A 20,908-nucleotide genomic window follows, 5' to 3' on the forward strand; every position below is an offset into this window, starting at 1 on the left:
TACAGTTATTTGATAATTCACTGGATTTTCTTACTTGTTAAAAAAATATCAGAAATGAATTTTGTTGTTCTTCGAGTTGGCTAATTATAAAGTACATGTATAACTATTCGTCAGCATTGGTTTTTGTTCATCTCTGCTTCATCCAGCCAACATCGACCGTTGCTGAAGCTGTTTAATGAAGTGGATGACATGGAACATTGTGCAGTGAACACTCTTTCATTATGTATAATATATAGGACACATTTCTTTTTTCGCTTCATTAATAAACTAATGAATTCAGCTGTATCGATTCCACTTGGTTTGAAATCAGAGGACATGTAAGCCAATTCCCTGTATCCAGCTCTATCTTGAGGCATGAGCCTTCAATTCAAAGCCTCCGCGTTGTACAAGGCATATTATTCAGGGTAGGAGATTCTATAAAACATGGCCATTATTTTGTCATTTATGCAGAGAGGGATTTCAAATAGCATGCACTTGCATTATATCATCATTAAGCGGGGTGCACTGGAGCTATAAAACATGGAATTATATTGCCGTTATGAGGGCAACCATGATCGTAGACAACTCGCACATTATATTGTCAAATATTGGGTTTGGAAGCAGTTGAATATTCCAAGTGGGAATATTGTGCTGATGAGTTGATTCAGAATGCAGAGTGTGTGAAAGCGTCAACTATCTATAGAGATGCATGCATGCATGCATGTGGGTGCATGTGGGCGCATGTGGGCGTGGCAGAGAAGGCTGCAGATGGCATTGTTGGACTAATGTGGGATCAGATGTGGGGATATATTTCAATACCATTGTTTGATTGTGCAGAAATTACGGTTCATCATATATTCCTTCTGTGTTCATACTTTATGAATATATTTCACGCAAACCACAATATCTAATTATGTTCATTTTTTTTTATGAATAAAATTATTTTTATTAAAAGTAAATATTTAAATTATTGTTAACGACCTCAGAAATAGACTCAGATCCAAAATCATGCAGCATTTAATGAATGGTTCATAGATATTATTAATGGAAAATACGAAACGCATATTCAGTCTTTGAAGTCTTCCCATATCAACTAGTAGTTCTGCAGTACCTTATATGTGAAATTGATGTATTAATCTTTTTTCTGTGTCATTTAGTTTTAGTATTGGCAATAAAGCATTTTCTGTGAACACTTGGCAGCTCCTAACCTCAGTGCTATTTTCCCATTCACTGCCAATTCATTCGAGGTTTATGGGTAATTCAGGCAGTATAACGCACGGGCCAACAGCAGAGCCTATTTCCTCGGACTTAACTGTATTGTAAGCTTATGAAAGATAAAAGGAGGTATATTGAACTCACAGACCTATTTATTTGTTTCGAGTGATAAGGACAGACAGCAAGCTGTGAAACAGACCACAAGAGCAGCTAACTGGGAAACAAAATGTGTGTTTATTGTTTGTTTATTGTGTATCCTTTGGAGCACAGCTGTGGCTGCGTTCAGTCAAGCGGAAATAGGTCCCTGTGTTCAATCAAGCAGAGCAGGTTCTCTGTGCTCTTGTGAGTGAGTGAGTGAGTGAGTTGTGTATAACACTGCTTTTAACAGTATTCCAGTTATATCATGGCGTGTCAGCTTAATGTGGGAGGAAAGCCTGAAGAGATGAAGGTCTGAAACCCACGAGCACGGGTATGGTGCTGACAAACCTAGACACATAATCAGTGTGAACCGGGATTATAACCCACAATCATAGGTTTCTGGCGTGCCCAAGGGATGCAACTCTGCACAGCGAATTGCGGCGCCTTAGACGACTAGGCCACCCGTGCCCCCTATTTGGGGTATGAATTTTACAGTGTTAATGGTGTTATTTCTAAAGAATTTTGTCTTTCTGTAATAAAATCGTGGCCACAAACGATGTTTGTTTAAACAGACAGGACTGAAAACGAGATGTTGGGATATTTGAGGTGTGAATTTCTTCCTGTATATGGTAGTGGCGCTGTGTGCCTAATGTTGCACATTGTTTCAGCTGTCGCTGAACACTTCCAGGTCCCTGTGACCTGAACACCTCCCTAAAGGCATCATACGACATCTGTTACCCACAGACTTGATATTGTACAAGCCAAATATATGGTTTAATATTTAGGAGAAAACATTTCTCATGTATTGAAATTACCTTCCTTGTATTTATGACTTATGGACATTTTTGTAATTAATTGGTTTTATTGGTCACGAAGTTCATTGTGAATAATAATTATGTAATAAATAACTATATATGGTGGTCCATGACTGAGGCAGTGCAGCTGGTGACAGCAGGGAGCCTGGAGCCTGGAGCCTGGAGCTGTGTCATGGTGGAACTGGGGGCTGGATGGGATCAGTGCTGGGATGTTTTAGACACATCAATGTTTTACCGGAATATTGAATCCGAGATGCATACAAATTAAGAGTGGAGGCAAATAATTTCCATTGCAAGTCCCATTGGATGCGAAAGAATATTGACGTTGAAATGATTTAGTAATTAAATTGAAGCCTGTACGTATGATTTATCTGATAGTTCTGTTCTAGAAGGACAATCAATACATTGATATTCGGACAGTCCTTACCAGATTTTCTTTTCTCAAGCTCCACATTTTGATTCAAACAAGAAATCCCCATGTATTATAAGCATAAAGGATCACACATATTTTGTATTTTGTTTGCTGTTGGTACATTGGTTCACGCCCATCCATATAATTGATAACCAAAAGTCCCCAGTATATAGACATGGAAGATCCCTGATGCTACCGGGAACCCACATTTGCACGTCCATAATGCAACCCTGAATTGAAATAAGAAAAATATTTGTCAATATTAAAAAGTGCTCTATTACTTAATTTGAGAGTTAAGCACACTTGATGTTTGTAAAGAGCCTATGATAAGTTAGTTAATGTTCGTTCAGTCTGAAACTTAATACATCAGTAAATGGTGTTGTGCGTCATCCTTCTTGTTGATGGCAGTCAATATCATGTTGTTAATCTCATTTCGTTGGAACTTTGATATGATAAGTAAATATTAACCCATCTGTGTGAAATGTGCATGTATACGTACCCAGTAGAGCGCTACTGACAATATTGCCTGTTGTGATTCAATTCTCTTCATCCATTACTGTCTTGAGCTCTTCAGTACAGAACAGCCAATTAGCTATGCACAAACCTGTCAGTCAGATGTTCATAGCACCTCATTATAACGCAGGATTGGGAGACTGCCTTTGATGTCCATGTCTGTCCTTATAGTGAGTGGCTTAATGCAATATTTCAGCCCTACCTCCTTGTCAAGTTTTAACAGCTTCGATATACTAACACGGAACAATATTCCAGGCTATGTAGAAGGTGGTAGCTTTGAAGGCATATTGCCTTTTAACGGATGTGATTTATTGAGATATATCTGCCTAATAGAAGTACTAAGCATCAAATGAAAAAATGATTACGTTTTATTGATCAGAGGGACTTCTCCTTTGTTGGCGGCTGGTGTAATCACACGGCAGTTTCATCCTTAACTTGTGGCTGCGAGCAGGGTGGCAGGAAGGACCTGCTATTTCCTTTATGAGGCAATAAAGCCCTCTAACACAAGGGATTTGTACCTGAGAAAGCATTCATGCTGGTGAGGTCACGGGTCATGGGTCAGAGGTCACCTTGCCTCAGGGGTCACAGGTGAGAGTGTAAAGTAAAGCAGACGAGTTTGCTGTTGAAAGTCGAGGCAATCAGATAGAAGGCAAGTGGACCAAGCAGACGGGCAGGGATGTTCAGTGGGGAATTTCGCTAACTCAATATATAGCAAGATTGAGTGTAGTTCCCTTTGTCTAGAGACTGGGAGAGCAGTGTTGTGGTAATGAATTGCAACTAGTCGTCAGCTGGGGTGTTTGTGTGGCCCCGTGGGAGGTGGACACAAAGGATCTTGTTGAGAAGGTGAGGAAATCCTGGTCCTCACTGCCCGAGGAGAGTTGCGCTGGCGGGCAGCGAGGTGGGAGAAGGAGTTAATTGCCAGTGTTGACATGGAATGCAGGCTGTTGTACAAGGATACAACTTAGTGGTGGGTCAGTGAGCAGGCAGACAGGCGGGGAGCAGGAGACCCAGGGCTATGCTCAGGACATTTGTGTTGCTGGATTGTACAGTGCTGAGATTCCAGGAACATGCTGAATGAGACTTGCCAGGATATATCTTTATAATTCCCTGCCTCCTGTGGGATACAGCTTGGTGTGAAATTGCTTGCTTATCATTTGCTTGGTGTGGGATATTTTGAGATTGATTGCAAGGTGAGGAAGTTTATAAGTGAGCTGGATATTACCGTTTCACCCAGTGTTAGAAGGGAGCTGGGTATTGCTGTTTTACTCAGTGTTTGAAGGGAGCTGGATATTGCTGTTTTACTCAGTGTTTGAAGGGAACTGAATATTGCCGTTTTGCTCAGTGTTTGAAGGGAACTGGATATTGCTGTTTTTCTCAGTGTTTGAAGGGAACTGGATATTGCTGTTTTACTCAGTGTTTGAAGGGAGCTGGATATTGCCATTTCACTCAGTGTTTGAAGTGAGTGTGAGGTGGCAGAGTGGAACGACAGTTTGGATGTGTGCAATGGATGAGTCCAGAACTGACCCCAGTGTGTCCCGTCCCACGGGGAGAGGTCAAGGGTCAGTCCTGTAGCTCCACACTCTGGCTGGAGTAGCTGTGCTGATAATTACTTGGATCTACTTTACGTGCCAGGATAATCGGGGTTGAAGACAGGTGAGGAACTGTGCTAGGATAATTGGTGTTGAAGACAGGTGAGGAATTTTGCCGTGTCAATGTGGCAGTGTAAGTCATGGCTGGCTGCCTGCCTGATGAGGTGTGGATCTCACTTGCCGTGTTTGTTTGGTTTGGCTGACGTTTGACTTATGTTGCTTGCTGATCTGCTCCCAAGTCCTGTTCTACCTGACTTGGTCCCCGAGTCCTGCTATACCTGACTTGGTCCCCGAGTCCTGCTTTTCCAGACTTGGTCCCCAAGTCCTACTATACTGACTTGGTTCCCGAGTCCTGCTTTTCCAGACTTGGTCCCCGAGTCCTACTATACTGACTTGGTTCCCGAGTCCTGCTATACAGACTTGGTCCCTGAGTCCTCCTATGCCTGACTTGGTCCCCGAGTTCCCATAGACAAGAGCTGGGATTTAGTTTGGTGTTCCCATCTGACTTCATGTATTGATTGGGTGGTCATGCTGAAGACCCTGGTTCGCTTCCCCACATGGGTACAATGCCTGCAGCCCAATTCTGGTTGTCTTCGCCGTGATATTGCTGGAATATTGTTAAAATTGGCATAAAACCATACTCACTCACACATGTATTGATTTCTCAGAAATATTGGCATGGCGTGGTTATTTACACTTTCCGAAAAATTGATAAAATCTAGTTGAAACCGTTTTTCACTTTATTTGGACATACCTGAATCCAATTTTAACATATGTGTTGTAATGTTAATGTAACAGGGACAGCCTCAATTGTTTTGGAAAAAATATATTCACGCGAAATTTACTAGGTGCAAAGAAAGCAATAAAACAAAGTTCCACTGACTTGGTGTTTTGTCAACCCCTGTTGCCATAACTTCATGACAACACCTCTGAATGATATCTTTTGTATGCCCCATATGTGGAGGGTTGTTGTCCCGGAGCAGATGGTGCACACCTGGAGGTGGTGTGTCTTGCATCTGTTCCCCCTCTGCAAGGGAAGCATACCCCTCTCCCCAAGACTCATCCACCGTCTTGAACCAGGAAATGGTGAGCGAGGTTAAAGAAACAGACAGGATATAAAGCTACAGACCTGTTCTCAATATTGCCCTGACATGGACCTGAAAAACATCTGTGCCCTGACATTGACATGTGTATAGTGATGTATCGATACAGCGATACGGTAGCGTATCGTGAGATGTAACACATTATACAATCCTTCCATTTACAACCCCAGTATCGAGATACATGCGATACATTATATTACAAGTTATATTGATGTGAATTATAACAGAAACTGTTCAACAACCAGCAGATTCTTGTATTTCCATGTTGGCTACAAATAGCATAACATTCACAGCGCCCTCTATATTTCTTCCCAACAATATCCCATCTTCGATCTCTGAAATTTAAAAACAGTGATTTACGGTTGGAATTCACCTGCAAAAAGAAAGAATATCAACTTAGGACGTTAAAGTTTTGTGTCAAATTGAATCGCACCCATAGTATCGAGATACGTATCATATCGTGACCCCACCATTACGTGACCCCTCCAGTCAGAGCTGTTCTGAGGCGAGGGACCTGTATCATGTGGAGATCTGGGGTAGAATAGGTCTTCAGCAACCCATACTTGCCGTAAAAGGTGACTATGCTTGTCGTAAAAGGCGACTACCGGGACTGGGTGGTCAGGCTCGCTGGCTTGCTTGATGCATGTCATTGATCCCAATTGCGTGGAGCGATGCTCATGATATCAATGACTGGATTGTCTGGTCCAGACTCGATTATTCACAGACCGCCGTCATATAGCTGGAATATTGCTGAGTGTGGCGTTAAACAACAAACAATCCTCATCAACTGTATCTTGACAGTGAAGTCGTATATTCCAGTGACATAATATATCACACATACTTATGTATAAACCCATTTGCCGCTTACTTCTCAACATGTTTGCACAGAGTGTTGCTTTGAAGCTTTAGTTAACTTATGTAGAACAACGTGTGTTTAGTAGGGCCATGGAGATCAAGATGTTATATTCTGGGCAGAATATTATCAGCTTATACGCCAGACAACGCTGTACTGCAGAGACCTTCATGCTGTGGTATATGCTGCGTGGAGGATAACGGGATGCCTGCTATATGAGCTGTATTGCACATTGTACTCAGTACACAGCTCAGCATGAAGAGTGGGTATCAGTGTGCACCAAGACTGTGCTCAACATCCGACTGCTGAGATCAACTTGTTTACACTCTCTTCTGTCTCTCTGCGAGATAATCAGTTTAGCTTCTGGAAGATAACAAGTGTTATATCCCACGGCATAAATCACTAACTGCTGGATCAGGAATCGTATTATGCTTCACAAATCGAGCCCACTTGCGCCACACCTGATGGCTGTCCGCTGCACAGGAGCTGCATTGTCTGTAACAGCAGTTACCATCACCTTCAGCACAACTCCAACGTGTTGAGTCACAGCTTGGTTTTTATCATGCCGGATCACACTTCTGTCCATCAGTCATCAAGTGGCAATAAAAACATAAAGTCTCAACTCTCTATATTACAGTTGAATCTACAAAATGAATTTGTTGCTGAAAAAATTTGCATTATTGACTATTGCAGTTTTTGATCCTGAACTTGTTTGTCATGACTAGCCATGATGAGCCTACATTACCAGCCCATATGACAAGCCGTGACTAGACCCATGAAGATCCAGGGTAGAATAGGTCTTCCTAATGCCTAAAAGGTGACTATGCTTGTCGTAAGAGGTGACTTTCGGGATCGGGTGGTCAGGCTCACTGACTTGGTTGATGCATGTCATCAATCCCAATAGCATCGATGCTCATGATATCAATCACTGGATTGCCTGATCCAGACTCGATTATTTACAGACCGCCGTCATATAGCTGGAATATTGCTGAGTGCAGCGTTAAACAACAAACAAACAAACAAACAAACAAAGCCATGACAAGCCTACGTCATATACTACATGACTTGCCTACGTGGATTATCTGTAGAGCTCCTTGGCATATTAAACATTGTGGGACAAAGAGCTGGGTTGTAGCGGAGTGTAAGGTTGTTGTTCTGTTCAGTGTCCTATGGTGGAGTAGAATAGAAGGGAGTAAGCATACAGACCCAAGCTGTGAGACCCACTCGCACAGAGTATGTGAGTACAATGAGCTGGAAGAAGTCCTACAATTGGGCAGGGTATAACTGTGTTATAAACCGGGTCTATTATGGGCGTATCAACATGTTTCTCTGTTCATGTCACACGAGATATGTGACACCTGATGCTGTGAGTATACTGAGGTTAAACATCTAGAGGGGGGAATAACAGTTCTTGACATTAACACAGGCTAAGCTGGCTCTGCGTTGGTGGTGGAGTGGAGCTCCCAGGGGTAAGGTATTCACCTTGTGGGTGGGGAATCAGGGTAACAGAGTGATGTCTCAGATTCAAAGATGTTTTGGAAGAACCCTGAAGGTTTATTATTTGTAATAAATAGATGTGTTGCCAAATCTTCACTTTGCATTCCTACGTGGTTTGAGGGATACAATGGCTGGGGTCAGGTCAGGGATGTGTTGATCTTCAATAATGGCTGGGGTCAGATCAGGGAAGGGTTGATCTCATGGCTGGGGTCAGATCAGGGAAGTGTTGGTCTCATGGCTGGAGTCAGATCTTGGAAATGTTGGTCTTATGGCTGGGGTCAGATCTTGGAAATGTTGGTCTTATGGCTGGGGTCAGATCGAAGAAATGTTGGTCTTATGGCTGGGGTCAGATCGAAGAAATGTTGGTCTTATGGCTGGGGTCAGATCGAAGAAATGTTGGTCTCAAGGCTGGGGTCAGATCAGGGCAGGGTTGGTCTCATGGCTGGGGTCAGATCATGGAAGGGTTGGTCTCATGGCTGTAGTCAGATCTAGGAAATGTTGCTCTCATGGGTGAGGTCAGATCTAGGAAATGTTGGTCTTATGGCTGAGGTCAGATCTAGGAAATGTTGATCTCATGGCTGGAGTCAGATCAGGGAAATGTTGGTCTTGTGGCTGGGGTCAGATCAGGGAAGTGTTGGTCTCATTGCTGGGGTCAGATCAGGGAAATGTGGGTCTTATGGCTGGGGTCAGATCTAGGAAATGTTGGTCTCATGGCTGGGGTCAGATCTTGGAAATGTTGGTCTCATGGCTGGAGTCAGATCAGGGAAATGTTGGTCTCATGGCTGGGGTCAGATCTTGGAAATGTTGGTCTTATGGCTGGGGTCAGATCTAGGAAATGTTGGTCTCATGGCTGGGATCAGGTCAGGGAAATGTTGGTCTCATGGCTTGGATCAGGTCAGGGAAATGTTGGTCTCATGGCTGGGATCAGGTCAGGGAAATGTTGGTCTCATGGCTGGGCAGAATCTAACAAAGAAGAGGAAAATGGAATTGTGTTGGCGTTCAATGCAAGCTTCCAGGCAGTGGGGTGCATTGGGGATCTGTAGTTCGTGGTAATGCTAAGTTAGCCAGGCCTTGATTATGTGTGTCCGTGGTCCACAAGCTTTCATTAACTGTTTACAGCACTTGGGTGTATGTTATTGAGCTCTGTTGTGTCTTGAGCATAATCTATGTTTGAGGTCGTATCGGTCCAATGAATCAACTGTTGGCGTGAGAGGCCAGAATTTGAGTAGCCTTAAATCTCTTTGATCTTAGCTGCATGTCATTATGTGAATAGGTTTTTCGTTTTCACTCCATATGTACATTTTATTGATTCTCTCTATGTCAACAGAACAAATATTTTACACATAATTTGAAAATAAATTCCAATCATTTGGAGTATGTGACTTTACAAAAATCGTTAAGCTTAGTAAAAATTGATTTGTGGGAATACAACTCTCGCTCACTAGCTTGGAGCAATTTCCCTAATATGGCATTCCTTTGACTAAGGACCGCTTTATTCGGAGACGCACATTGAACAGGCGATACAATGGAAACCTATTTACTCTTAGGTGATATACATAGGGCTTGTCATTATTGCTTGTGAGGGCACGGGTGGCCTAATCGTCTGAGGCGCCGAGATTCGCTGTGCAGGGTTGCGAGTTGCGTCCCTTGGGCACACCAGATACCTATGATTGTGGGTTCAAATCCCGGTTCGCCCTAATTATGTGTCTAGGTTTGTCAGCACCATACCCCTGCTCGTGGGTTTCAACGAAGTGGTAAACGTCAAAAACCTGCATCACTTCGGGCTTTCCTCCCACATTAAGCTGACACGCCGTGATATAACTGGCATCTTGTTAAAAGCGGCGTTAACCCCAACTCACTCACTCACTCATTATTATTGTCATCATGAAGCTGATTGGTCATTGAAGTGTTGGGTAGCTGAAGGTAGTCCTGGTTTGCTAGCAGCACTGACAGTCTGGGTTTGATTCTCATTTGCCATCTCTATGATCTGCAATTCTTTCTGTGTCAGATATTGAGGTGAAATGTAATTATATGACGGACATTCTTCCAAGTGGAAGCTCATTGATTAACTCCTGTGTGAAGATCCGGGGTAGAATAGGTCTTCAGCAACTCATGCTTGCCGTAAAAGGCGACTATGCTTGTCGTAAGATGTGACTAACGGGATCGGGTGGTCAGGCTCGCTGACTTGGTTGATGCATACATCGTATCACAATTGATGTCAATCAGTGGATTGTCTGGTCCAGACTTGATTATTTACAGACAGCCTCCATATAGCTGGAATATTGCTGAGTGCGGCATTAAACAACAATATGTTGCCTTATAATATTCTTGAATACAAGGAATTGAGCTAAATAGGTAAATTTTGTTTATAATTAAACTGAGTGGTAGTGTTATAAATGAGTGGCTGTTATAACAGAATGAATGTTATAACAGTGGCTGTGTTATAACTGAGTGTCTGTATTATAACTGAGAGAATGTTATGACAGTGGTAGTGTTATAAATGAGTGGCTGTTATAACAGAATGAATGTTATAACTAAATGGTTGTGTTATAACTGAGATGTTGTGTTATAACCGAGATGCTGTGTTATAACTGAGATGTGTTATAACTGAGATGATGTGTTATAACTGAGTGATAGTGTTATAACTTAGAGGTTGTGTTATAAATGTGTGTCAGTGTTATGTTATGACAGTCAGATTATCAGATTATGATGGGGGTGGCAGTCCTGACATGAGTGGGCGTGGCCTCCAGGACTGTCAGGAGGGGGATCACCTTCGTGTCCGCTGTCAGGTGGAGCACAAAACAAGTCCTCACACTTGCCTGTTATAACGTGTAACTACACGTCGTCTGCACCTCCTCCAAGCCAGCCCAAGGTGATAGATCTTAATATACATAGTGATAGTGCCTGTATGAGAGGCTATTTATCATTCTTAGTGATATAAACATCCTAAGGTGTAAGGGTCAGCGAGATACTCGTCTAATCATGTACACTTATACACACCGTCTTATCACTCACAGTTGTTGAAGTTTGACTTGGCTAGACAAATATGGCTGTCTATGCCAACTCCCAGCACAATGACAGCTCACAGCCCCATATTGCTTAGCCAACATAAAATATGTGATCTGGTGTTTGATCTACACGGAATGATGTTATAATTATTCACTGGGGATACACACCCATGTGTGAATTGAGAGCAATGGCAGTCGAGCAAGTAGAACAACACACGATAATCACACAGTCTGATGTGTTCACATGGAACGTGTATGCATTGCAGATACCAAGTGTATTTGAGCAAAACCACATGGTTACAGTAATGCTATATTTTGTAACATTTTGGTGACATATTATTCAAAACAAATTAAGAAAATCCACAATTGGAAGGCTGTGTGTTGCAATACCCACCAGCCATGACAAACTATAGTCATCATAAAATACTGGGAGTTCTTAATTTCTTTTTGTATATTTAGATTATATTTGTGAAAATTTAAAAAACAAAAATGTTTTAACATTCATTTGAAACTTAATTTGCATGTTAAGCTGGTTCTGCAAAGATTTATTGCGCCCTTTCAACCGAAGAAATATTCTCTGTATGGTATCCTTGGAGCAAGTGGATCAGTTGTATTTTGTAGTATGTGTCAGTCCTTCACTTACCCGTGAAGATCTGGGTTAGAATTGGTCTTCAGCAACCCATGCTTGACATAAGAGGTGACATACGGGATCAGGTGGTCAGACTTGCTGACTTGGTTGATGCATGTCATTGTATCCCAATTGCGTGTTTCGATGCTCATGATATCAATCACTGGATTGTCTAGTCCAGACTAGATTATTTACAGACTGTCGATATGTTTCTGTAATATTCTGAGTGTGGCATTAAACAACAAACAAAACAATACTGCTGCATTAATTACAATATATATTTTTAAGATTATGTTTTACTAAAAGCCAAGGCAAATCTAGATCACACTCAACCAAGTCTAGTTTCCTTGATTCCTCAGCAGAGGAGGAAAGGTTCTTTTAAAAAATAATAAATGAAATTGTTTGAAATAAATGTTTTCTAAAACAAGTGTTAATCTAAGTATAGGTATGTTGCTAATGATGAAATTTTTAGTTGAAAAGAAATTCAATAAATAATATATTTGTAAAGGACAAAAATATAACCGTTTTTCCTGCAAGGTACATGTGAAGATGACTTTTGACATTGAGAGTTTGGAAGTGTGTGGCGCTTTATCGAACTGATTAAAGAGCGGAGTGAGATATAAATCAGCATGGCCCTCGGTGAACTACGTGTAACAAGCATGCTTCTGTTACAATATCTCTTCACAATAACACCCTTGTGACCAGCCTCAGTAAAACATACATTATCTTTCTGTTTGTATGACCGTGTCAAAATGCTGTATTTGTGAACCCCTTTAACTGCTGTAGATGTGTCGCAAGCCTCACCTTTAATACCATTCTACTCAACAAGGTATGTTGGTGTAAATAACATCAACTCTACAAAGCTCTGGATAAATAAATCTATTTCTGCAAGACACTTTTATTGCAGTTTATATTTAATTCATCCATTTCTTCAACTGTTGTTCTGGGTTTAAGTAAATTCATTTCTCCATTGATTGATTGGCGGACATGCTTCTTGTGTTGACGCTAAGGTGACAAGCATGCAGGCATTACATGGTCCTTTGTGTGGTAGATAACAATCAATATTGACCGTATATATTGTCGGTTATTGCTCATATCAACATCAATATCATGCCCTTTAGGGAGTGTTCTTTTGCGTTACTTTTTTATATTTCTTTGTTCTGTTATTTGAAGATTCTTTTATGATTTGAAAAGTATCCTGACCTTTGATATATATTTCAAGTGGTACAAACATGGATTTATGCCTGCACTGGAGGATTATAACCTTTTGTGTAGCCTCAGGACAGCCAGGGTTTAAGTCAATATATTTTATAATAAGGGTCATTTCACATCTTCCTGAGGCAAGGGAGTTAACGGACTCTTAAGTTCAGTTTCCACCTTTGCCGAACTATGCTGGAATTCCTGGGCTCGATCATAGAGTTATGTTCCTTTTATATCCCTATTTACCAATCGGATACTATCACTCTCATCACAAGCATTTGCTTCAAATAAAATGGCATCGCCCAGTGAAGTCGATCTGATTGATAATCAACATGTATATTGTAATAAAACGTGTCTTACTTCGCGAAGTGCATCAAATCATGTGAGCACATTGATTTAGAACATGAAAAGATTTTTGGAAAATATATGTTGACAGGAAGTTGTCGGTACAAATGTTTGCAAATCGTGCAATCAACGGAAATCTGTCGATGTCGATTTCGTTACGTGATTTTAATTGGACTATGCATAGACTCGTGAGTCCAGCCAAAATGTAACTCCGTAATGCCAGCCTAGTTCGGCAAGGGTGGAAACTGGACTTTTATAATTAGTTAACTCCCTTGCCTCAGGAAGATGGGGTCATATCAGAGGTTCCTACATGAATCCCTTGAAATAGGCCGATTTACTAGTTGATCATGGGCACTCACAGAGGTAATACCCTTAAGTTCTCAAAAATGCATTTGGAACTTACAGAAACATCCCGATACACTTCTGTCAGCTTACATTTATGTGTGTGGACTTTTTTGGGGAGGGACACTTTGTCCCATTTTCCCTGGCATTTCTTTGTCTGTATTGAGATCACTGCCCAGGGTCTCCTCTTTCTGTTGGGGGTTTCCACCGTTGGTCTTGAAGTAGAATGGGTTAATTGTAGACAGTTAAGAATCACCAAAATGTTGATGATTTTCATAACTTCAAATGGCTATAAAGTGATTATTCGGGTAGTTTTGATTTATTTTAGTGACACTGTCAGATGCACGTTCCCAAAACCATTCCATATACAGAGCTACAGATAAGCTGCGTATTTGCATAAAATACTCCCCAAAAATATTCAAAACCCAATTCTTTTCAATTATCTCGCGTACAGAAACACATGCATTAAATGAAAAACTCAAAGGTATAAAAACAGCACGCATAAATATCCAATGAAGCATGCGTACAACGTAGATAATTTCCAAAACACAATTATGAGCTAATTTACTTTCTGATTCAAGCCTATATATTTGGAACAATTATATACATCTAAAACATTATTTTTTTAAAAAAATCTTAAAATGTTCGCTAATTTCGGCAAAAAAACAATAGAGTGTTGAATGGATGAGTGACAAAATATTGGTTACCCAATGAAAAATGTAATAACCCAATTAAAATAGAAACCTTAGAGAGAAAACTTAATTGCTCAAAAAGTTATCTGGAGCTCTGCATATATCTATAACACGTATGTGTTCCCAAAGGGTCACGTGACCAGCCCTAAAGAATTATGGTCGGAAATTACTTTTGAACCTAGTTTGGACGTGCAGGAGATATATACTTCAAGTCATGGAGTTAATGCGAAAAATGCTAATGCCACTCTCTTGCTTAAATAAAGTGACACATTTTTATGTGGACATATTGAAGTATTTTTCATGTTAAGTTCACTGCACATGGCTGGAAACAATGACATGTATAACAAAGTTTACAATCAATAAACACTGTTATTGAGTGCTAGATTTAGAAAGTGTATTGAGAATAATCTTGTGCGATATGCGATATATATATATATTCACCATTGTGTATCATGTAGAATCTTGTTTCAGGGTTCGTACAGACTTGAAAAGGCCTTAATTTTTATGTCAACCCTGAAAAATCTTGTTATCACCGACAAAGATTTGAATCTGTACCAAATGACATGTACTGTTCAAAAGAGGAGAAAAACAAACGAAAATATGTACTAGTAAACTATGTTTATAACGTACACGCTTATAACGAACTGACGGATATAACAGACTTATTTTTTAGTCTCCGACACATGCTGTATATATGCTTATGACAAGCTACGGTTATAATGAACTAAAATTATAACCGTAATTTACTGTAACATAATAGTATAGTATGTTGGTTTTTATAACATACTGACTAAGGCTAATGCATGACCCAACTTAAATAGCCTTGAAAATGACAGTTGACAGCCTTGAATTTTAGTGTTCCATATCTGTGTGAACCTTGTGTGTGATAGGCCACTATGAATCATGTAGAATCTTGAGTGATACTCTGATATATACCACTATGAATCATGTAGAATCTTGAGTGATACTCTGCTATATACTATTGGGAATCATGTGGAATCTTGAGTGATACTCTGCTATATACCACTATGAATCATGTAGAATCTTGAGTGATACTCCACAATATACTATTGGGAATCATGTAGAATCTTGAGTGATACTCTGCTATATACCACTATGAATCATGTAGAATCTTGAGTGATACTCCACTATATACTATTGGGAATCATGTAGAATCTTGAGTGATACTCTGCTATATACCACTATGAATCATGTAGAATCTTGAGTGACACTCTGCATTATACCATTGTGTATCATGTAAAATCTTGTGTGATACTCTGCTATATAGCATTTTGAATCATGTAAAATCTTGTGATACTCTGCTATCTATCACTGTGTGAATGTAGAATCTGGTATGATACTCTGCTATATATATCACTGTGTGTCATGTGATACTTTGCTATGTACCACCTGTGTATCATGTAGAACCCCATGGAGAAATCAGAACCTAATGATAATAATATATCCACTGGTACACTGCTGTGTGACACGTAAACTATTTCCTATCATATAAATGATGATTGATTGATAGCCTACACGTAGGACTGTTGAAGGCTGCTCATCGCAGAGAGTCACTCAACTGTCGGTGCATACAATCGCCTGTATTTCACAATCAATACTTTTGTTGAATGTTGGTGATCTTCAATATGCCATAAAAAAATAGTTCATGTTTCATAGATGACTTCTTGTTCGATAACCATCAGTAAACTGATCAAGAAGGTTCTTCTGTCGGGACGTGGAGGCTGCGGCTGTTAACAGTCTACATGGCAGCAACAGCGGGGAATACGTGCATTTATGAACGAGAGGCGAGAATGTAGCCGAGTTCATACAGGTACTGAATTACATGTGCGGCACATTCCCCGCGGAACAGTTGCGGTCACGGATATGAGCTGCACCGTCTCCCTGCTAAAGGTGAACACTGGAGTAAGTGGCAGCTGGGAGCGAGTTGAGATTTGTGATCGGGGTCAATAGTAAGTCGACGACGGTGGTGAATGCAGGGCTGAGTTAGCCAAGTGTGTAAATACACAACAAAGACGTCGCTCTCTCGATTAATAAGGTGGCAGAGACCAGGACAATGTCGGCTAATGTTGTGTGGATGTAATTTGTATGATAGGTAACAAGCTGCCTTTAGCTTGCCAGCAGGATCAGGTTCAGGGCATTGGGAGCCGCGAATCAATACGCTGTGATACTTGACAGATAATTGGTGTGTCGACGGGTGGGGTGATATGTGACATTATCATGTGTTGACGTCTTGGATAATGACTCTGAATACGGCATGATGTTTTCTTATGAATTTTGTTGTTGTTTGATAAACCTTAAAATTCAGGAGCAAAGGGAATGAAAGGTTGAAATTTAATCCTCATGAAACTTCTCGCAGAAATCAATATATTTTTTTAGCATTTCGCTCTGAGTGATTCCTCCGAGGAAGATGTGGAAATAATGAGACTATTCATTGTGGACATTGTTTGTGGTAAAGTTGTTGTATAGTTGTAGGATAGTAGCATATAACTCCTTCTTTAGGGGGTAATTAACCAGCTCGTGTTGCCACATGTCTTCTCACGAGGCCTTTGGGAATGAATTTATTACTTCTATTTTCAGAAGTCAAAATAGTCCTTATTACCTCATTCTTGCCGACTAAAATGGGGTTCCCGAAAATGATGCTTGTATCAAATGGACAATTAGCTTATTCCTTATTTGATCATTTTTATTTTGGCCTCTGTTGTTTGGGGGTGGTCATTAGGCTATTGTAGTTACTGTAACTGCTTGTGTTGAAAACACAGGTTCAATCATGAAGATGGGTGAGTCTCCTATGCCCCGAGTCTGGGCATGATATAAACAAACCTCTCACTTGCTGTCTGTTCCTTCGTATCAGAACTACTATTCAAAGCATAGTGAAACAAATTTCATTCACTTACTTTGTACAGATTCTAACAGTAAAATTGAGGAATTTTTGGAAACTTTTATTGAAAGGAAGGAAAGAAAATGAAGAAATGAAAAATATTCTCCTAAAAATGCCTATTAGTTGCTATAACACTGTGATATAAGTGCATGTGATATTTGCAGTGCGTATTAGAAATATGTTTCTACAATTCAAATTTAAAACCTCCAAGCAGGTCTTACAATTCACAAGACTGCAGCCTCCATGGTCAAATGGTAGAGTGTCTGCCCGGAGAACGGGAGGTCGGGAGTTCAATCCCCGGACGCATCAGACCAAAAGAAGTTAAAAGATGGTACTTGTTGTTACCTGCTCAGCATTAAGGGGATAAAATAAGGACTGGTCGGCTCAGAGTCCGATACTGTGTCTGAGTAGGGTATTCATGTTAAACTGTGGCATGGTATCTCAGGGGGCTAGCACTATAAAATCAGGATTAGTCCGGACTAGTACAAGCAGCTACACACACAAATGTGCATGCACATCGCTATATAAGTGCAATAATTGAATGCGACATTAAACCCCATTTCACCTCACCTACAATTCACAAGGTAATTATAAGATAGCAAGAGACCTACAATACTATAGACAAAAGGGTCAGTAGGTTATAACATTAAAACAAAGGAAGGTAACTGTTGGCTGCCCTGACACAGAGTGACGGGCCTTGTTGCGTGTGAGGAGGCCATTCCGTGTGTCGGGCGCCATTACGTGATCAGTGAATGTTGAGATTTATGGCATCTTCTCTGAGCTGCTGCCCCTTGCTGGCTTATGATCAGGTCTTGATGGTCTTCGTGCCAGACACCAGATTTTATAATGAGGCTGGCTAATGAGAAAGTAGTGTTTGCCAGAAAACTGCTTTCAGGTTATTAGCCTGAGATGATATTTCCTTTAAGACTGATGATGAGTGTGTAGGTTGTAATGCAGGCTGGGTTTTGTTGTGATGAACGCTGTTGTGTTGGCGTGGATTACATACAGCTGATATTATCTTTTATATCCTGGCTTATGTGCGTCCGTATCAGATTGATGATTACCTCGGTAATGTAATTACTGAAACATTAACTGTGAAATTACTTTATCTGTTGGGAACATCGTGATCACTAATGTCTTAATGACAGAATTCATGTGATGTTTAAAATACTGGTGTTAAAAAAACCCAATTTATTGCTAAAATATGTATACTGTATATGGTATTTGGGACCATCCATTTAATTCCTTGGGTAGCGGGAAAAGATTTAAGAATAAAATAGTTTGTTCAGAAATATGCCCAAAATGAATAATTTGATGAAAAAAGTGAATACATTGTAGTTTGTTTTGTGGAAAATACCCCAGTGTCATAATTTTGTGTTAATAGTGAAAATATATAGATTGTTTGCTGGTGGTCAGTGAATAAATAGTTGGTTGGATACAGCTGGGAAAAAATAGATTGTTCTAAAAAATAAATTTGACCCTTCCCCAGACAAATGAAATGGAAACGTCCTGATCTTCGATATTTACATTGTGGTCCCAACATTGGCAGTTTTAGTTAAAGAAAAACATGATAACTGAGACTTTCTTTGAGACCAGATATGTGTCTTCCGTACCCCCAGTAAGTTTGTCACACTTCATCCTTCTATCGCCTACCTCAGGCCACCTTGCCATATTTCATGTCCCCACCCAAGAAGAGCATCAGAATTCCCGCCCACCCCACTAGACCCATACTTTCCCCACTGCCCCCGTCTCACTCGACCCCAGTTCCCATTGACCCCACTTTCCCACCCCCACCAACTCCAGTTCCCCATCCCCCTCTGACACCAGGTCCCCACCCCCCACTGATTCCAGTTCCCCACCCCCACTGACTCCAGTTCCCCACTTCCACCAACTCCAGTTCACCACCCCCCATTGACTCCAGTTCCCCAGCCCTCACTGACTCCAGTTCCCAATCCCCCACTGAATCCAGTTCCCTACCCCCACCAACTCCAGTTCCCCATCCCCCACTGACTTCAGTTCCCCACCCCCACTGACTCCAGTTCCCCACCCCCACCAACTCCAGTTCCCCATCCCCCACTGACTTCAGTTCCCCACCCCCACTGACTCCAGTTCCCTACTTCCACCAACTCCAGTTCCCCACCCCCACTGACTCCAGTTCCCCACTTCCACCAACTCCAGTTCCCCATCCCCACCAACTCCAGTTCCCCACCCCCACTGACTCCAGTTCCCCACCCCCACTGACTCCAGTTCCCCACCCCCCACTGACTACAGTTCCCCATCCCCCACTGAATCCAGTTCCCTACCCCCACCAACTCCAGTTCCCCATCCCCCACTGACTTCAGTTCCCCACCCCCACTGACTCCAATTCCCCACTTCCACCAATTCCAGTTCCCCACCCCCACCAACTCCAGTTCCCCATCCCCCACTGACTTCAGTTACCCACCCCCAGTGACTACAGTTCCCCACTTCCACCAACTCCAGTTCCCCACCCCCACCAACTCCAGTTCCCCACCCCCACTGACTCCAGTTCCCCACCCCCACTGACCGCAACTCATCATCCCGAGACTCCAGGTCCCCACCCCCTCTGACCGCAGCTCATCATCCCGAGACCCCAGATCCCCAACCCAAATGACCTCAGTTCCCCACCCCCTATGACTCCCCCCACTAAACAGTTCCCACCCCCACTAGATCCTGTTTCCCTCACCACCACCACCCACTAGAGCCCCACTTCCCACTGCCTCAGTGTAATCACAACTATGGCTATTTCTGGCCTGTGCAGATCTGACCTACTCAGACAGAGGTTGTTATTGTTTATAGAGTTGCCTCCCTTAGTCTGTCAGAGCTGTCTGTTTTTCATGATGCAGTTTGGCCTAGTTTCGTATGAAATCACTCATATTAACAGCAGATATTCATATTTCTGATGTCTTAATTTAGACTTAAGTATTCTGAACAACAAGAATGTGTCTGCATTCTCCCTCAAGTGCCAAAATGTGGATCTGAACGCAAGTCCTAGCTTTACATTGTTTACCGGCTGCCATGATGGTTGAGATTCTGTAGTACGTTTTGTCAAAATCCTGACCTTGGACGCTGGTCAGAGGGTAGGGAGTTACTGGACCCAAGAATTCTGGAAGAGGCTGCATTCATGCACCTCGGGGTCGCCCAAGGGAGCCAGAGATGACCCCATTTTTGTGTGAGGTGGAAATCACATCATCGGTCCTGTGCCCTGACCTTTGACCTCTAATGAGGTGACTGAGATGCTACCAAGGCAGGCAAGACAAGCAGGGAAAGCTTCAGTGAAGGATTCTCGAGTCTCGGATAGCCGTAGGTTTATATGTACAGAGATTAACTCCTGATGGGCAGAGGGTGGTGTACTGATCAATATGCTCCATCCACACAATAGGTGTGAAACTGGGCCTATTAATAGCAGCATGTGAGGGCTGTACATCTCTCTGGCCCAGTTTGACTGCTGCCACTGATATTCCTCTCTTTATTTGGGGTTCAGGGGTCTATTGACCGGACACAGGTCACATGGTCACTTAACCTGACCGTTAGAGGGAGAGTGACCACCGTCTGTCAGGTTGAGAGCCTGTGTTGGCCATGCCTGCCCAGAGAAGGTGAGATTTCCCTGCGATGTAATTATCTCCCTGCTGTGAGGACGTAAACAATTACATGCCCAGCAG

General features: G+C 41.8%; 1 protein-coding gene across 8 annotated transcripts in view; it reads left to right on the plus strand.

Annotated features, from left to right (window-relative positions):
* The window catches only part of LOC139471057 (arginine-glutamic acid dipeptide repeats protein-like), a 163,343-nt gene that overhangs the window by 58,700 nt on the left and 83,735 nt on the right, over nucleotides 1-20,908 (plus strand). Inside the window, exon 1 of one of the 8 annotated variants that reach the window (XM_071253362.1) lies at nucleotides 20,263-20,549. The exons of the other annotated variants lie outside the window; for them this stretch is intronic. Coding sequence (XP_071109463.1) covers nucleotides 20,483-20,549 — 67 coding nt within the window. The 5' untranslated portion in view covers nucleotides 20,263-20,482. Of the gene's footprint in view, nucleotides 1-20,262; nucleotides 20,550-20,908 lie in introns of those variants that run through there. 8 annotated transcript variants of the gene reach the window in all.

Source organism: Haliotis cracherodii, unplaced genomic scaffold (assembly GCF_022045235.1).
Source record: "Haliotis cracherodii isolate W230 unplaced genomic scaffold, xgHalCrac1.p SCAF_21, whole genome shotgun sequence".
Taxonomy (NCBI): domain Eukaryota; kingdom Metazoa; phylum Mollusca; class Gastropoda; order Lepetellida; family Haliotidae; genus Haliotis; species Haliotis cracherodii.